At 38.0% G+C, this 16,898-nt stretch overlaps 1 protein-coding gene across 19 annotated transcripts in view; it reads left to right on the forward strand.

Moving 5' to 3' along the window:
• Positions 1–16,898, forward strand: part of Trdn (triadin) — a 319,660-nt gene that overhangs the window by 209,537 nt on the left and 93,225 nt on the right. For all 19 annotated transcript variants that reach the window (XM_063235062.1, XM_063235064.1, XM_063235065.1 and 16 more), the window contains 4 exons: positions 1,043–1,075; positions 1,200–1,226; positions 2,065–2,091; positions 10,421–10,468. In XM_063235062.1, the coding sequence (XP_063091132.1) occupies positions 1,043–1,075; positions 1,200–1,226; positions 2,065–2,091; positions 10,421–10,468 (135 nt within the window). The remainder of the gene's footprint in view (positions 1–1,042; positions 1,076–1,199; positions 1,227–2,064; positions 2,092–10,420; positions 10,469–16,898) is intronic.

The following is a 16,898-nucleotide window of genomic DNA, read 5'->3' on the forward strand; positions in this document are numbered from 1 at the left end:
CACTTGTCTTATGAACCCTGCATGCTGTCTTAGAGGTGGGGCAGCTTTTTATTATACTTACATACCTGGAAGGCTGATACATAAAATTAAGAGATCAATGCAATGATCACAGAAGATTCTGTAACCCTTATTTCTAAGATCTAGTTTAGAGATTTCTTTCTACATAAACATTGTCTAGTTTTCAAAATATTCACTGAAATTTAAGAAGTCTCCCCATTCTTTTTCTTTAAGCTATCAGCTAGTAATGTTTATACAATAGCATTTCTTGAAAACATTCTTTTCACCTGACAAGCTTATTGAGTCAAAATAAATACGAATAGAAGTGCAGATACTAGCATTTCACATTAAATCAGTGCTTGCAATTCATTGGAAATTAGACTCATTGTACTGTAAGCATCAGCTTTGTCTTGAGGCTGGAATAGCGCTTCAAACAACATTGACCAGGGTGGGTTCATAGGACAAACACTGACTCAAGAAGGTTTCATGAAGAGCATTTGTCTTCACAACAATGCAAGTATGCTTTACTCTTTCCTTTGTTTCTTTGATGAACATCTTTGATCTGCTTTAGAAACCTTTCTCTTCACTAGACAAATATCTCTTCCATATAAGAAAGTTCTTGGAGGAGAAACTCCATGAGAGATTGGGCCATCTTTGTCTTCCTGGGAATGACTTTAAATAGCTGGAGTAATTATCCTTTGTGCTGCTCTTCAACCCAAATTTATTACATACTGATTTATAATAACACATTAAAGTTCTCCCATCCTGTATCGAGTTTTTATTTCTGATCTCTTACACATCAAAAACATGTGAATTTCTCTAATATTAAAACACTTTGACGGTGTTCTATAGGGAATTCCCAAAGCAAAAAAAGGAAGAGAATAATTACTTTATGTATCCAGTTTTGGTTTTCTCACAGTTACTGAGATGCTGCAATCCAGCCTCAGAGCATGTGGATCTGTCTATGTTAAAACAAGGAAGCTGTGACATGTGTAACTGTAATAAATATGATGATGATGATGCTAACACTAATACTATGTTTCAGAACAGGAAAAGAAAGAAAAACCTGCAGAGCCAGGTAATGGTTTTAAGATTTCTTTGGCTTCTTAATTGCATGCTTTTATTTATCTTACAATTGAATGCCTAACTATGACGAAGAGTCGAAAATACTGACTGTTTCCTCTTTTTCTTCCTTGTTACAGTCAAGCCACCAAAGAAGGAGCAGGCAGGTGAGCAAGGCTGGTGCCGCGGAGTCTTTCTACCTGAGGACCTGTTTGTTAGTGTGGTAGCCATTGCACCCGTGCGTGTGTACAGCACGGACAGCAAAGGGTGGGAAAGTCTCCCCGACACAGAGCTTTTTTCACTTTCTGGAAGCAGACTTGTACAATTCATCTCTTTGCATTAACAGCGAGACTCGCTGAACTTGGGGCAGGAATGTTTTGTCTACACTGCACAGAACAGCTTGTTCGTTCAGAGGTACATTGTCTCAAGTGGCCCGTAACGTGTACTTACCTGTGCACACAGGAGCAAAAGCCAAATGGCATTCACAGTAAAATCACGGAGAGACACACAAAATCACCATGCTGTAACCAGTTTTATCATCAGAAAATACATTAATTTAATGTATGAAATCATCTGTCCCCTCAGGACATGATCACATCGCAGTAACTAACAAACGATTATTTTTGAAAAACTGAAAATTCACATCTCAAATTCATTCTTTGCATACATTTTATGGAATTTAAGGAAAATTTATTTTCCTGAATAAATGAGTAATCATTTATTTTTAGATCATTTGAAATGGAAAACGGAATGAATGAATGAATCACTAGAAAGTATCCATGTTTGAATAAAATGTATGAAGAGCTACCCCCCAAAGTTGTAGCTCACGGACTAGATACAGGGTACAGCAAAGAAAAACTGTAAGGTTTCATCATATCTTTTTCATACCAACTTTTCTTCACTTTCTGAGATCAAAGTAGCCTTTAATATAGCCTTAAATATCTTGTTTAAAAGATATGTGGACTTACAATTAATGTGGAACTTATTTTTCCTTGTCATTAACAGCTCCAAGTGAAAAGCAAGTAAAAGCAAGTATGTTCAGCATAAATTTTTAAAAGCATATTCACTTGAGTGTTCTGCTGTAAACTTTGCACTACTGATTTCTGATGCTGGCTTACCAAGTATCTCTTGTATGGCATTGTTGTGTTGAAACAATATGCAAAATTACTCATCTTTTCTTTTTGTGAATTAATTCTTAGGCACATTTACCTATGGAGATTTCATTTGTAAATTTTAATTATCTTCTGATTTACAGAATCATGACTTAATCATAATCAAATCAGTAAACAATATCATCTGTCTACCAGAAAAGTTATGTCTTTAATAAAATATGTCCTCCCCAGACTTTATTAAGTGCTAATCTTGTAGTGTCAAAGCTTCCTTTTAAGGCTTGTATGATTAAACTATGAAATATTGATTGAAAGCCGCAACTACTACAGTATTTCTGTCAATAACAGCCTTGACAACATGCTTAGGGAGAAATGCTGATTTCATTGTTGGGCTTTCTTAATCTGATGAAGTATCTGACGGATTGTAATTAACAAAAATTATTTAAGCATAATAGCAAGTATTTTATTAGAGGAAATATGCAATTAGCTTCAAGTTTTGCATGCAGGACTTATGGTCAAGTCAGTTATATGCCTGAGAATATGTGTTTGTCTTTTCCTTTTGGGTTATAGGTATATCAGTTCCTGTACATATGTACAAAAGTATCGATTATGGCACTAATAAATAAGCAATGCATGTTTTATTTAGTGTTAGGTTGTTCAAGACACCATCTAACAATGGTTAGATATTTTATAAAATAATTAGGCAATTGATTAAGTGGCTTGGTGAAATTTTTAAAGGAGTATTACAATTGAAACTGTTCACATAGATATTGAGAACTTTGAGTCATTTAGCATGCACATAAATTTCCACTTATACTTCCATGAAATTTTTTGATTCAAAATTGAATACAGCTAATTAGAATTCTATATAGTAGATTATTCAGTGTGCAAGTACTTAGTCTGAAGAAATGCATAATCAAGAAAATGTATAAAATGAAATGATAATTCTGCAGCACTGGTAGATAATTTTAGTAGTAAATTATCTGTGACATGCAGATAAAAATATTCATGTGGAATAAAAAGAATCTGTAAGTTCTGTCATCTGTGAAACACAGGATCTAATCAAGTTTTGAGGAGATCAGCATATTTTGGAGGAAATTAGTAAATTAAATTGCTAAATCCTTTAAACCTAATATGAAAATTTCGAGAGTCAATATTCAGGTCTCTGTGAGACTGGACATTAGAGTTGGGAATGGATGTTTATTTTTCAGTATGAAAATCAATTAGGAATTACTTATAAACTGTTTAAATTCTCTGATAACACTGTAATCTTTTTCTCCAACGAAGAACCATTTTTTTCTTTTGGCACTGAAATCATTCTTTCTCCTGCTGTGATCCAATGTCTCAACATACCTAATTCTTCACCGTCATTTCTTTGGGCATCTGTCTATACCCTGGATGTCAACGCAGAAGCTGTCAATATGATGAATCATTTCCAAACAGGAACAGATCATACAAGTAGATAGAGTATTTCAGGAAGTGAATCTCTAAAAGGGGACTTACCAGATATTATTTTCTAAGTAGATTTGATTCCCTCTTCTCCCTACATTTGTGAATCAGTGTTTGCCAACCTTGGATAGCACTATTGGTGCCCCGCCCACCCCGAAGAGTGTTGGAGCTATTTCCCCTTTCCATATGCATGTTCAAGAAGCCTGTGGTCACTTTTATTTTTGAGAAGAAAATTAACCTAGGGTGAGAGCTAAATCTAGTCATTTTTTTGGGTCTAAATTTTTATCAAATGGCAACAATTAGGCACTTTTCTCTCTCTTATTTTAGCACTGCATGAGGTAGTATTCTCCTGCACCAAGCCTGAGGGTTATCACCTTAATTACAATTCAGAGTTTAACTGTGTGAGCTGGATATCAGTTAGCTGATTTACTGATGCATGCCAGGATCTTCCTGGAAATACCAGTATGCAGAATTGAAGAATAAAGTCCTCTTGAATTTATGTAGTCATGTAACATTAAAAGAATATTTTGGAACGATGTATATTGACAAAATGGTGCTCTGTTGGACTCAGCTGAAATGCAGTCACATAGAGACTTTTGGAAAAAGGGAATATAATCCTGCAACTCCCACAGAGGGTTCAGGCTCCCACCTGGCAATGTGGTGCACAGCTGAAGAAAGACAAAGAAAGAGATCTGCAATTGAAGGGGCTCTTGGATGACCAACTGCTCTTAGTGAACAAAGGGCCAAGAGTCAGAGTGCCCAAGTCTTTTGTTGGTACCACTCAAGCAGGCAGGTGAGGGATGCGGCAGACAGCCTGGGAAGAGAAACTTTGCAGGCATGGCATGTAAGGAAAAACAGAACACTAGTATACCATGCACAGAGGCCCTCCAATTAGTGGTGCAGAAGATAACTTGATGGATACAAGCCTGGCACTTTTACTGCCAGGAGGGCATAATTCTGTTGAGTCCCATGGCCTCAGCTGAAATTCTGTCTCATGTCTTAGTCCTGGAAGCTCTCGGGCTCTTGCTTGAGACTCTATTCCAGCCATCAGCAAGGGGACAAATCTCACCTCATTCAGACTCAGTCAGACTTGATAACATTATCTCAGCCAACTAAGGGAGCATCTGCTTATGCACAGTCAGCTCTGTGTATGGCAGTGAATAGAGTGATAGTAGAGGCCAGGTAAATGTGGAAGCAAGGGGCTTCATTTCTCAGGGAGCATGGCTTGGTGGCCTTCCATCATATAGGCTGAATCTGCACACCTGATATACAACTGGAATGTCTACATCACATCTTGCACACCAGTACGTCCATATATCACAGTGAAGGTCACCCTGTTTTAGTACATCAGCTCAGAGTCATGGTTACAGCATCCCCTTCCCTTGTTCAGTCTAGATTATGAGTTATGTGATCACTATCTATGTCACAGTGGCCCTTGCCAGCAAATACTCAATACAATACTGATGTTGCACTGAAGAGAGGATTTTAGGAGGCTTAAGTAGCAGGAAAACTAGGTGGGGGATTCACGTGTTATGGAAAAAGGTGCCTGCTGTTGAAAACTGTATTTCCCCACATTAGAATCCTGGGTCCCAGCCTGAACTGAAAATTGTTCTGCTTCAGAGTCCATGGGGTTAGGCTCGAAAAGAACCTAAGATCTAATTAAACAGATTAATTAGATTAATACTAGTAGAAACAGGATCTAAGGTTGATTCAGACATGAAGAAGCAGAATGGATTTCAAAGGAAGACTAGGAAGAGATTTCAGTATTGGGAAAATAAAATAATGAACATAGCCAAAAAGCACTGTAAAATATGACTATTAAAGATGAGCACTGTGTCCTGAGTCTTTGCAATAAAATGGTCTCTTGATACTGTATTTTAAAAGGTAGTATGGTATTCATGTAGAAAAGACAAATTCTCTATTAAACAGGAAAAATAGAGATCTAAAACTGCATCCCACTTGAGCAAAAATCTGATATGAGTAAAAATATTCATTTCTAGTACAGAATAGAGAGATTATTTTAAAATGCTGCTGATGCAGTCAGAGTTCATTACAAAAAATGTAATTTAACCCTACTTTGTACAACTCCAAAGTATCAATTCCAGATGGTACAGGGACTAAAATAGTAAAAGCAAAACATGGCATTATTTTTTGAAAGCACAGAAAAATATATTTTTACTTTCTCTTTAATATGTTTTAAAAAACTATAGATGAGAAATTCCAGCTATGGATTAAAAATCTGGGGTATTTTTGTGTGTTACACCTTTAATTTACCATTGGACAGCATATAGAGAGATAAAGAGCAAGCCACACAGTGGACAAATATGTTTTTAAAGCAGATAAGAATAAACAAACTAGTAACAAAACTATGTAACTCTACAATAATAATATAACAAATTTGATGGAGGAATAAGAATGAAAGATGAAGAAAAGATAAGGAAGTTTTAAAAAAAGAAAATGAAAATGGCCTAAAAACAAATCTAAAGTTGTTCAAATTCTAGTTAATAATGGCAGTTTACTTAAAATTAAAATATGATCCTATTTCATATATGCCACATTGATAGAAACACAATCATTCTTATGATGGTGGTCATATGGGGCAACATAAAATCTTATGTGAATATAAATTTGGGGAAAATTTGGCATTTACCTAGCAAAGTCCAATAGGAACACATGCTGTGGCTGATCAATTTTAACTTCTAAAGAAATTCTTGTACATGTGCACAAGACAACATGCACAGGAGTGAATAAGACAGTGTTAGGAATAACATAAAATCCAATACATATGGCCCAATATTCACTCAAAAGAGAATGTATACATATCTTATGGATTATGTGTACAATGGAATACTATGCATTCTGATTAAAAATAATAGCTATTCCTACCAACATGAGCATATCAAACAGTACTTTGAAAGAAGAAAACCAGAAGAATTAAATAAATTAAATCAGTTTATAGAAAAATTTTGTTAATCAATGTAATTTAATTCATGTAAAGGATCTTACCCTGTTGAAAAATAAATACAGCCTTCAAAAAACATCCAGAAATAGCTAGTACAAAATTTAAGACAACAGTTCTGAAATCAAAAGAGAGACACACAACTAGAACACAACTAGGACAACTCAGAGTTTTCTGAAGTTTTTGGTGCTCTTGTGTGTCCAGCTTTTGCCAGAATGCATGTGGACAGTCATTCTTTATTATCACTCAGTGACATGCACACAAGTGATGTGTTCCATGTGTTTATATTATACCTTTCACAATAGAAAGTCTAAAAGATGGAGTGAGAGGCGAGAGTGCAGGGTTGAGTGTAGCACGCGGCTCTCTGGAGGCTTTACGGGCACAGGGGCAGGCGGGCATTGGGCCAGCATGTGGGCTAGAAGGGCCTGCTTGTCTGCTTGGTTGATGTTCTGTCCTTGTGTTCTCTATGAATCTCTCAGTATCTCCATCCCTTGGGTTTGAGGACATTGTGCAGTGGAATTGGTGAACCAGGTTTTCAGGAAAATAGGAAAATACCCATCTAAATCTGTGAGAGCATTGCCAGCCTGTGCTGAGCACTCTCAGAAGCAGGGTGCTGGTCTCCCCACAAGAAAGGGAAACTTTGGAGACATGTAGACAGGTGCAGGGGGAAGATAGCAACCAGGATATGAAAGTAGACGCTGGGATGCTGCCGCCACAAGCCAAGGAGTTCCAGGAACGCCGGCAACCACCAGATGCCAGGAAGAAGCCAAGGAAGAGTTTTCCCAAGAGTTCAGAGGGATCTACCAACATTATGATTTTGAACTTCAAAGAGTCCAGAACTGTGAAACAAGACATCTATGGTGGTTTTATCCACCCAACATCTCAAATGTTGTCCTGGGAAATGAGTACAGAAATTCACTCTAAAAACAGAAAAAGTGAATGGTTTCACCACGGCCCTTCTATTTACAAAGCTGGCTGTTAGGAAGGTCGCGAGTAGTGAGATGTAGCAGGACCAAAGGAACGAAAGTAGAACAACAAGGGGGCCGACTCTAGACAGAACGAGCTCTTCAGTGCCTGGACCTTAGAGAGAAGCCTTCGTTCATGGAGTACAATTCTTGAAATCAAAGTTTGGCAGTAAAGAAGAAGGAGTGTGTCAGCAGTAGAGACCAGAGAAGTGGGGCTTCTAATTCCTAACGTTGAGGAGGTCCAGGAAGGGAGAATTAGAGGGATTATACGGAACGGTAACTCCAGACGATGGTCAGCTTGGAAAGTTTATAAGTAAATAAGCTGAAGGAATCACCCCAGACTTGTTAACTCGGAACCCCACAGAGCCTTACAGTCCAGCCAGAGAGCTAAGTGCCATGGTGTGAACATTTCCAGCCTCATGCTAATGTGCAGGCAGCTTGTGATTCTTAACAAACCCCACAGTAGCAGCCGTGGAAACTGATATACAATAGCTATATACATAATTATTCAGAAAATGAGACAGTGTGCTGCCAGCATGCTTTACAGTACAGCGAAGAGTGGCAGAATCTGGAGCAACTTGCCAGCACATACATCAGAGGAATTTGGATTTGGGGGAAGCAAGAAGACAACAATAGATGAAAAGTAATGAGAAGCACTACCTGGTGCCCGAGTTTCTTTATATATTGTAGAATATTGACCTTCTCCATGTCAGGAGACTCTTCATAAGCATTAGGCATATAGAAGAAAGCAAACACCCTCAAAGGAAAGGAACGGGGCAAGTGTGCGGGCGAGCAGAAGGCAGAGTGGGATGCCCTGGAAGAGGTCAGTTTTGAAGAGAAATACAGAACGACGTGAACTGTTTCTGGCATTTGGCTAGGACTTAGCGTCATAAGCAAAATAAACAGGGGTGAGGGTCACAGTGGGATTTGTCTCATTCAATCCACAAAGGGAGTCTGTTCATCCATTCCCCAGATTCTGTCCAGATCAGCAGTGCACACAGCCTCTGAGAACTGACTACAATGCAGATTCCCAGGTCCATTTGCAGTGACAGAAGCAGACCCCCAGCCTCAGCCTCTGTGTTTTCACAGTCCGCCAGGGTGATTGGCTGCATGCGGGGTTAGAGCACCACTGATCTAAGTCAACTTGGAAGGCAGAAATTACTCAGCAGATGCTTGGTTTTGAGACAACTTGGAAAGAAAGTCCTTCAGTATCTTCTCACTTGGGCTTACGTGTAGTTCCAGTGGTTTCTGATGTTGTGGAATCAAAACTTGAAAGTGATAGGCATCTTTCCTTTTGCTTATCTCCCTCAGAGCCCTAGGATTCGCAGTACTAGGAAAGTGAGAGTGTGATGGTCCCCACTGGTGGTCGGTCCCTAGAGTATCAGTTTCTAAGTACATGGCTGAGTGGGATATGGAAATTACCTGTTCTGACAAGAAAAAAACTCTATTTGTCTGCCTATCATCTATATCTATCTGTCTATCTATCTATCATCTATCTATCTATCTATCTATCTATCTATCTATCTATCTACCTTGGTTACTTTTCTCTTTGTTGCTGAGACAAAATACCTGACAGTCAAAATGAAGGAAGAAAAGATTTATTTAGCTCACAGTTTGTAGAGGTTTCAATCCATATTCAACTGGCTCCAAGGCCACGTGGCATGGCATAGGGGGCAACACTTGAAGGAAGCAGACAGAGAAAAGGTTGGAAGAGCAAATCTCTTTTCCTCCCTTATATTGTGCACAGGCCACCCCTACTCCAGGGCAGGTGTAGCACTCACAAAATTTCCCTCTTCTTCTCTTGCATAGGATGAAAATGTTTACAAAGAACCCTGGTTCCCTGCTGAGTCTCTTAAACTTCTAAACTGCTCAAGTTGACACAATCTATCAACCATAACACTATCTATCTATGATCCAGAAAAATAACCCCAAATAATAAAAATTTACCCTGAGCATGTTGGTGCATGTTTATAATACCAGTATTCTAGGAGGCTGAAGCAGAAGGACTGTGTTTTCAAATTCCATCCAGGAGCTTAGCAAGCCCCTGTCTCAAAACAAAAAATACCATGAAATGGAGATGTATCACAATGCAAAGGTCCTGAGCTCAATTCCTAGAACTGGAAAGCAATAATATTAATTTTAAAAAAAAACTGTAAAATGAGCAAATAAAGACTTCCAAAAGCTCACCACCTTGTCATTATTTCTCTTATTTTCCTATAGACTATAGAAAATTTTCCTTGGAACTAACTTCAATTTGAAATTCTGAAATCTAATATTTTATACAGTATTTGAGGTTATGTCTTTAGGATGGCTGTCTTATCATCCATACGAGATAGTGACAGACATCCTACAAAGCCATTTTTGGCTTTTTAAATTCTCTTTCTTTCTCCTTCCTGGAGCATCCTTCAAACTTAAGTATCTTTAATCTTATGGCTAATCTTTTGTAACTCAAAGCTTGTTGACTGAGCATACATTCAATTTGTCATCCTCATAGTTAAAGACTAAGTGAACAAAGACAGATAGATCTTCTGGTACTTTTCCTTAAAATTCATGTTATCACTTAAAATTTGACTGTAAAGTAGTACATTACTATACCACTGTATTTTGTGAGATAAACCACCATTTTTATGGCCACTACTTAGATAAAAATAAAAGTTTAGTATCACAGAATTGTATTTTGGGAGAGAGTTTCAGTATTGTTATGCAGAAAAATTAATTTACTAGAAAAATACAAATACTTTATAATTTGGTTTTCTCCACTCTTGCTTGCTCTTAGACGCTTGCTTGGCTCATCTGTTGTTACCATAGCTAGAGTGCTGCATGCCACTGACCGGCTTCCCTGATCCCGTCTCTCACCCCTTTACCATCTGAAATTACAGAAACTGAACGAGCCAAGGAAGAAGTAGCTGCTGTGTCCACCAAAAAAGGTAAATGCAGCCTAAAGAAAAGGACATCATGACTGTACTGTATCCATGTCACAGTTTCTAACTGAATGTATTATTTAGTGTTAGGGAAGTGCTTTATTTATTATTTACTAGGTCACTGATGTGAAAATTATCTCCCAAGATTGGTCATATTTATGTTAACAAGGTATTGCTTTTAGTGCTCTGGTACTGATAACTTTACTTCTTTAGGGCCATAAGATGCACTCACACTCGCGCAACTGCACACGCACGACAAGAGGACATGACGTGTTCCTTTAAAACTGCGCATATTCTGTACAATAAAATATCTGTCAGAATGATGGAAAGGCATAAGATATACATGACACCTATCCATGTGCGCAACATCAAATTGTATATAAAAATTATAAATTTATATTGCATTATATACATATATGTGGGAAAACAATGAGAAATAAAGGTTGCTTTAAGGTAAAATATAGATAGTACTGTGGGGTAGTAATTAGAGTTATTCAGACTGAGTTATTCAAACTAATGAATGCACTTTTTCAAATATGCCTCTATTATCCTGAAGATATATGGATTAGAACAAAATCATTGTTGCTTCATTTCTTTTCCTAATACCTTAATATTTGTTATATCATTTTGGATGTAAGTGATCACAATAAAAATGTGTTGTGGATGTTATCTTACCATAAGTGGCAGATTCATGAATGCATTAGAAGCTTGTATTAATATACCTTCTATTGTGGTGTAATATTCTGAATTTGACATCCCTCATAGGTGTAAGTGGAAAGCAAATAAAATCAGGTTGCTGCAAAATGGTTAATGCCATGGTATTATGAAAAGACTAAGTAAGGGTTATAATATGGGACAGGAAACTAATTAATCTAGGCACAGATACTTGCTAGGTTCAACTAGCAATGGGACTCAAGGCCAGGGCATTGACGTGAGTTGAAGTCAAGAACAAAAGTATGGCCAGAGACACAACCAGCATAGCATCCAAAGAGTAGTAGAAAGCTTTCTTATGAGACTTGACTCAAGACACTGAGCCTTAGGAATCCATTAATGGAGCCCAGCCTGGAGACATTAGAAACCAAAGACTGAACTCCTGGCGGCTGCTTCATACTCAGACAGAACCACCTGTAGGGGGCATTTAGGGTATAATGACACACACACATACTTTTGGGTTCAGTTAAGTCAAATTGGAGTGAAAAATGAGATGGGATTGAAATTGAACCATCAAATGATCAAACTTAGCAGAGTCTTCAACTAGGAAAACCTTGAGTTGAGAGGATTGCAGAATGTTTAGGTTGGGGTAATTAGGCTGCCTTGCTATGTAGAAGGTGTGAAAGGAGAGAAACAATCTGGTTGCAAACTTAAAATGTTGGAACCAATAACTCCACCTCCAGTTAATCTTACGTTCCATGTCTCTCACAAATCTGGTCCTGCATATTGGCTTTTCCTATCACTAGAGTGGGAGGAGGATTATGTATTCTTTTCAAAACTACTATAGGTGTTTTGAAGCTCAGTAGGGATTTACAATTTTGAGACGTTACACACAAAAATTGAAGGATACTTTTCTTTTGTCTCCTAGTATGCTCATCCCCAACATATTCTCTCTCAGATACTAATGCCGAGTTTAACACTTTCATCATGGATTTAGTATCCAGCCCCAAAGTCTTCACTTAGCAAATTTTACAGCATGTACACAAGGGTTAGAAAATGAGTAAAGGGTATTTTCTGTCCAAGACACTGGAAAATTGTCCTTGTAAGTCCTGACCTACGAACTATGTTTGGTATTAAGTGGAAAATACTGATTTTTTGATTAATAAAAATTAACAGTTAAAGAATTATCCATATTTTAACATAATTGCACTGTATCAATTTGTACCCAGTATAAATTGTTTTATTTTAAGGCTAGTTTTAATTCATATTCACTTTGGAAATACATAGTATTTGATTTTCCATATGATGTTATTTACCTGCTTTGCACTTTGCTGTTTTCTGTTCATTTTTTCCTTTCATTCAACATATATTTGTGGATAATACAATACATGTAAAATCAGGGAAAGAAATGAGTCATGAGTTAACATCATTCTGAAGCAACTGAAGTACTGGAAAAATATGAACTTTATTGAGTCACTAAGTAGGCCTCCGTTTTTGATATCAATAGGAAGCTTCCTATATGACTGCACTTCAAGGCTGAAATCTAAGTTAGATAAATTTAAACAAAGTGACATAGACACTTTATATTTACCTGGGAAAAACAAAAGTTTTCGTATATGCAGTGATTTAGGGTTGAACCTTAAACCTACAGTTTTGCTGTGTGATTAAGTAGAGATCTCTTGGCCCTCGATAACAGGGCAAAGCAAGCATGAAGAATTTCCAGGGTGTGTGGGAGGAGCAGGCAGCAGTTCAGCAGCCTCATCTGAGGATTCGCCCCATCACGGATGCTGGTGTTGCTGCTGCCCAGGAGCATTTCAGTCCTGACGTAACCTACACGTCCAGAGGCTTCTACCCCATTGCGTCTTCTTTAAGCCTGTGACGTCAGCTTATGGTGACAATCTATTCTTATTCTCTCGTATTTGCTGCCTCTATTTATAACCTTCTTGGGTAGTTTTCTACCTTGCTGCCCCTTCCTTACTGGTGTTGCCCAGATCCCAAGCCAGATCTGATTTTCTTTTCCTTAACTTCACCTTGTGAGATGTATTTATTCTCAACATTAAAACTCTGCCCTTTCCTGAGGATCCCAATTCAATATGCATTTCCGAACTTTTCCAGGCACTTCAGGTTCTATACTCCACAGCCAGGAAACACCCTCCCATTGAACCTGCCTCAAGCTACTGCCGCATCCTCCTTCCTACTTGCTTTCTCCTCTTCACCATCACCTCATTCACAACTTTGATTTGTCTTTATTTGATGACCTTTGATTTGTCTTTATTTCCAGGGCCTGATTGTTCCAAACTATTTTTTAACTTTAAAAAAAAAACAAAAGATAGAAATGATACAGAATTTCAAAAAAAACAGGAAATTAACACTAGTTAATGTATTGTGTATTGTTATCTTAGAAGTAGTTATTCAGGTTACAAGATTTAGGTATGAAAAACGATCAATCAAACAATAAGGGCACAAACTGTTCTTTAGGGTGAATTTACAGAGATTAGTGGGATCCCTATCTTAAAGTTCTGATGATTCTATTATCTAAATATTATCTAAATATTCTTTAGTATATTTTCTCTTGTTACTAAGCATCACCACCATTGCAACTCAAGCTTCCTTTGCATCTACCTGAACCACTGTAAAGCCCTCACTATGCTCCCCATGGTCTGGAAAATCCAAACTTGTATCCCTGCCCACTGGTCCTCAGACATTCCTGTCTTGGGAGCTACAATAGCACAATTGTCCTTAGCTCCAAAATGTTGGAAAAGTAAGATTTTAAAAAGTTGAGAGTAGGGAGAAAGGCCTTATGAGTAGATTTGGAATTAATGAAAACCACCATAATATGTATCCAGGGACAAAACTAATGTAAGACGTTTTCTCTAACTATTCTATTGTCTCAATCTTTGTTGTTTACAAAGCTGAATAAACTTGTATAGGTTACATATGGACCGATATTTATTATATTACTAGCTCCTTATGTGAAGGATCTGGGTGTGCATTCCAGATGGCAGGTGTACGACCATATGGAGGACAATTCAGCTGCATGATTCTTCCTTGCCAGTTCTCGCTCCCTGGGATTCTGAAATATTACCCCTCCAGCTCTGTCTCTTCTCAGGTTCCAGCTCTTACTGCTATGGGCTTATGTCAGGGTCTTCATGGTTGATGGAAGCAAGAGAAGAGAGGTGTAAATTATGTGGGACATTTGGATTCACAAGGATCATTTAGGAGAACAGTAAAACTACAGAGCAGTAATGACAGAAACCCGCCTTCCCTCCTCTCAGGTAGATCACCCCTACACCTAACCCAGTTCCCCATTTGAACAGTGCAGCTCTCTACATTTTGTTTCTTTAACGTTGGTTGTGAACTCAAGTATTGTGATACAAATCTGCCCTCCTTTCCTTTGTTCCACCTGAAATAAACTCCTTCAAACGTAGAGCATTTGAGAAAGAAAATTTCTCCTTTCATTGACAAAGGTGAGTTCAGGTAGCCCATGGTCTAGAAGAAAAGTTTAGTTAAGAACTTCTTTCAATTGAAGTTAGTAAATCCACTCACTTATGTGAAGTGTTTATTTCTCAGGTTTATTCTTCATAGGATTTGGCTTGATAAATTTTTCATTAGAATCACATGTAAAAGGATTAAGCTTTAATGAAAATGCATCTTCTCTGTGTAGCTAATCAGTATCTTCAATGACTGTTTCTGGTATCCAAAAAACCATGCTTTAGGAAACTACTTCCTTTACTTAGTATAAGTGCTAGACTTACTAACCCATTGTTGAAAAGAAAATTTAATCTTTAGGAGTAAGTCACTTCCAATTGTGTTTTGAGACATTTCACCATCAAAGGACTAAAATAAAATAACTGAGAAATTTGTTCCCTAGTGAATCTTCTGAATAAGAACATTTGAATAAGAATACATATGCCCATGATTCCATTACAATACAAATGATCAGCCATTTTTATTTCCTTAATGATTTGAAAGAGGACATTCACAGAAGACCCAAAGGTACCATACTCCTTACACAAGGCAGGATGAAGGCTGATTCTAATTTGCCTTTCATGGCTTCTACATTCTTCAGCTAGGTGTTGTCAGTTAACTGCTTACTCTTAACTATGCTTAAACAATCTACTTTGTATTTGATGTAATCATTTTTTCTTTGCTTTTCAAATAGAAATTAATTTTAAAAAATAAGTACCAGAGTAAGACTGGGAGAATGGGTTAGAGTTAGCCTGCATAGGAAGCTGGATTGTGTTTAAGGCAGTGATACTGATTCCTGTACATTGCTTTCACTGTATCTCCAGGCAACCATCATAGCTTTGTCTGCGCCTTTAAAGATCAAGGCTCGAGTTTAAATAGCGTGCATCCCTCCCATGCAGCATTTCGGTGGGAACCCTGGACTGCACCCTCTGAAGCCTTGACCCTTCTCAGATGTCCCATCCCCTTAGCACAACTGGGGCTGTACTTGCTCACAAGGGACCTTAGTATTCAAGGCTAACTGCACAATACTCACCTGGCTGTGACTCATTTCCTGGAAGTCCTCCCCTGAGCATGCTAGGACCATGCCGTTAGGTCAGCAGCAAAGCCACCTCACCCTTCTCTCCCAGTCTCCTAACCTAATAAGCACGGAAAGGAAGCGCAGCCCTCACCCATGCGCGCTCTCAGATGTCTTCTCTCCGTGACATTCCGGAGGCTCCTAAATAGTTAAGTGTCTGTTCAGCTTAACACTTCCCTCACTTCAGTCATAGGCTTGGCTCTATTTTGGGTCATTACCAGGATAATTTTTGGTTATTTTCCTCAAAATAGAAGGTTTGTTACTAACCAGTTAGGGTCAAATTGTTTTCTACTTTTTAGAAGTAAATGTGTTAATGATGAAATTCACCACCTCTTTTTTAGTCCGTAGATTCTTTCTTTTTCTTTCTTTCTTTCTTTCTTTCTTTCTTTCTTTCTTTCTTTCTTTCCTTTTCTTTCTTTCTTTCCTCTTTCTTTCTTTCTTTCTTTCTCTTTCTTTCTTTCTTTCTCTCTCTCTCTTTCTTTCTTCTTTCTCTTTCTTTCTCTCTCTTTCTTTCCTCTTACCCTTCCCTCCCTTCCTTACTTTTGCCTTTCTTCCTTCCTTCCTTCCTTCCTTCCTTCCTTCCTTCCTTCCTTCCCTCCTTCCTCCTTCCCTTACTTCTTCATAACACTGATTCTTTGAAAATATCAGAGCCATTTATTGCTTTAGATGTTTTCAATTCTTCTGATTTTTTTCTCCAGTATATTGTTTAACGTGTTCTCCATGTCATTTATTGGATTAAGCACAAAGCTGAGTTGACAGAGCTGAATTCCAGTCAGACCCCTTAGCGTGTGCTTCAGAGCTGCTGCCGAATATCCTGCGCACCAGCTGGTCAGGACACATGAGATAACTGTCATCAGTGCTGTCTGTGGGTGTCCCTGAGCACAGCCACTGTCACTCATCCTGAAGTTCTGTTTCCTCTCTTGTAACTCTGTGGCAGGATTCTTGAATGTGATGGCAAGATTCTCTTGCCCTTGATCCTTCATCTAATGGTTGGTGATAACTTCAAACAATCTCACTTGAATCAATTACTGCTTTTAGGTGAATAACTTCTACTGTTTTGCTATTTTAAGATGTAAGCAATGAGGCTTCTGCCAAGAGCAAAAATCTCAGAGAAATCACAACTGAGGGGCATAAGACTTAAACAAGACGGCTCTTCCTCTTTTGGAACTTGTGGTTTGGGGGGGTACATTTAAAATTTATGTAGATCTCAAGTGCAATGGCATTGTCTTTCCCCTGATTAAG

This window comes from Cavia porcellus, unplaced genomic scaffold (assembly GCF_034190915.1).
Source record: "Cavia porcellus strain 051 isolate PalLab524CR breed Dunkin Hartley unplaced genomic scaffold, mCavPor4.1 scaffold_24, whole genome shotgun sequence".
Lineage (NCBI taxonomy): Eukaryota > Metazoa > Chordata > Mammalia > Rodentia > Caviidae > Cavia > Cavia porcellus.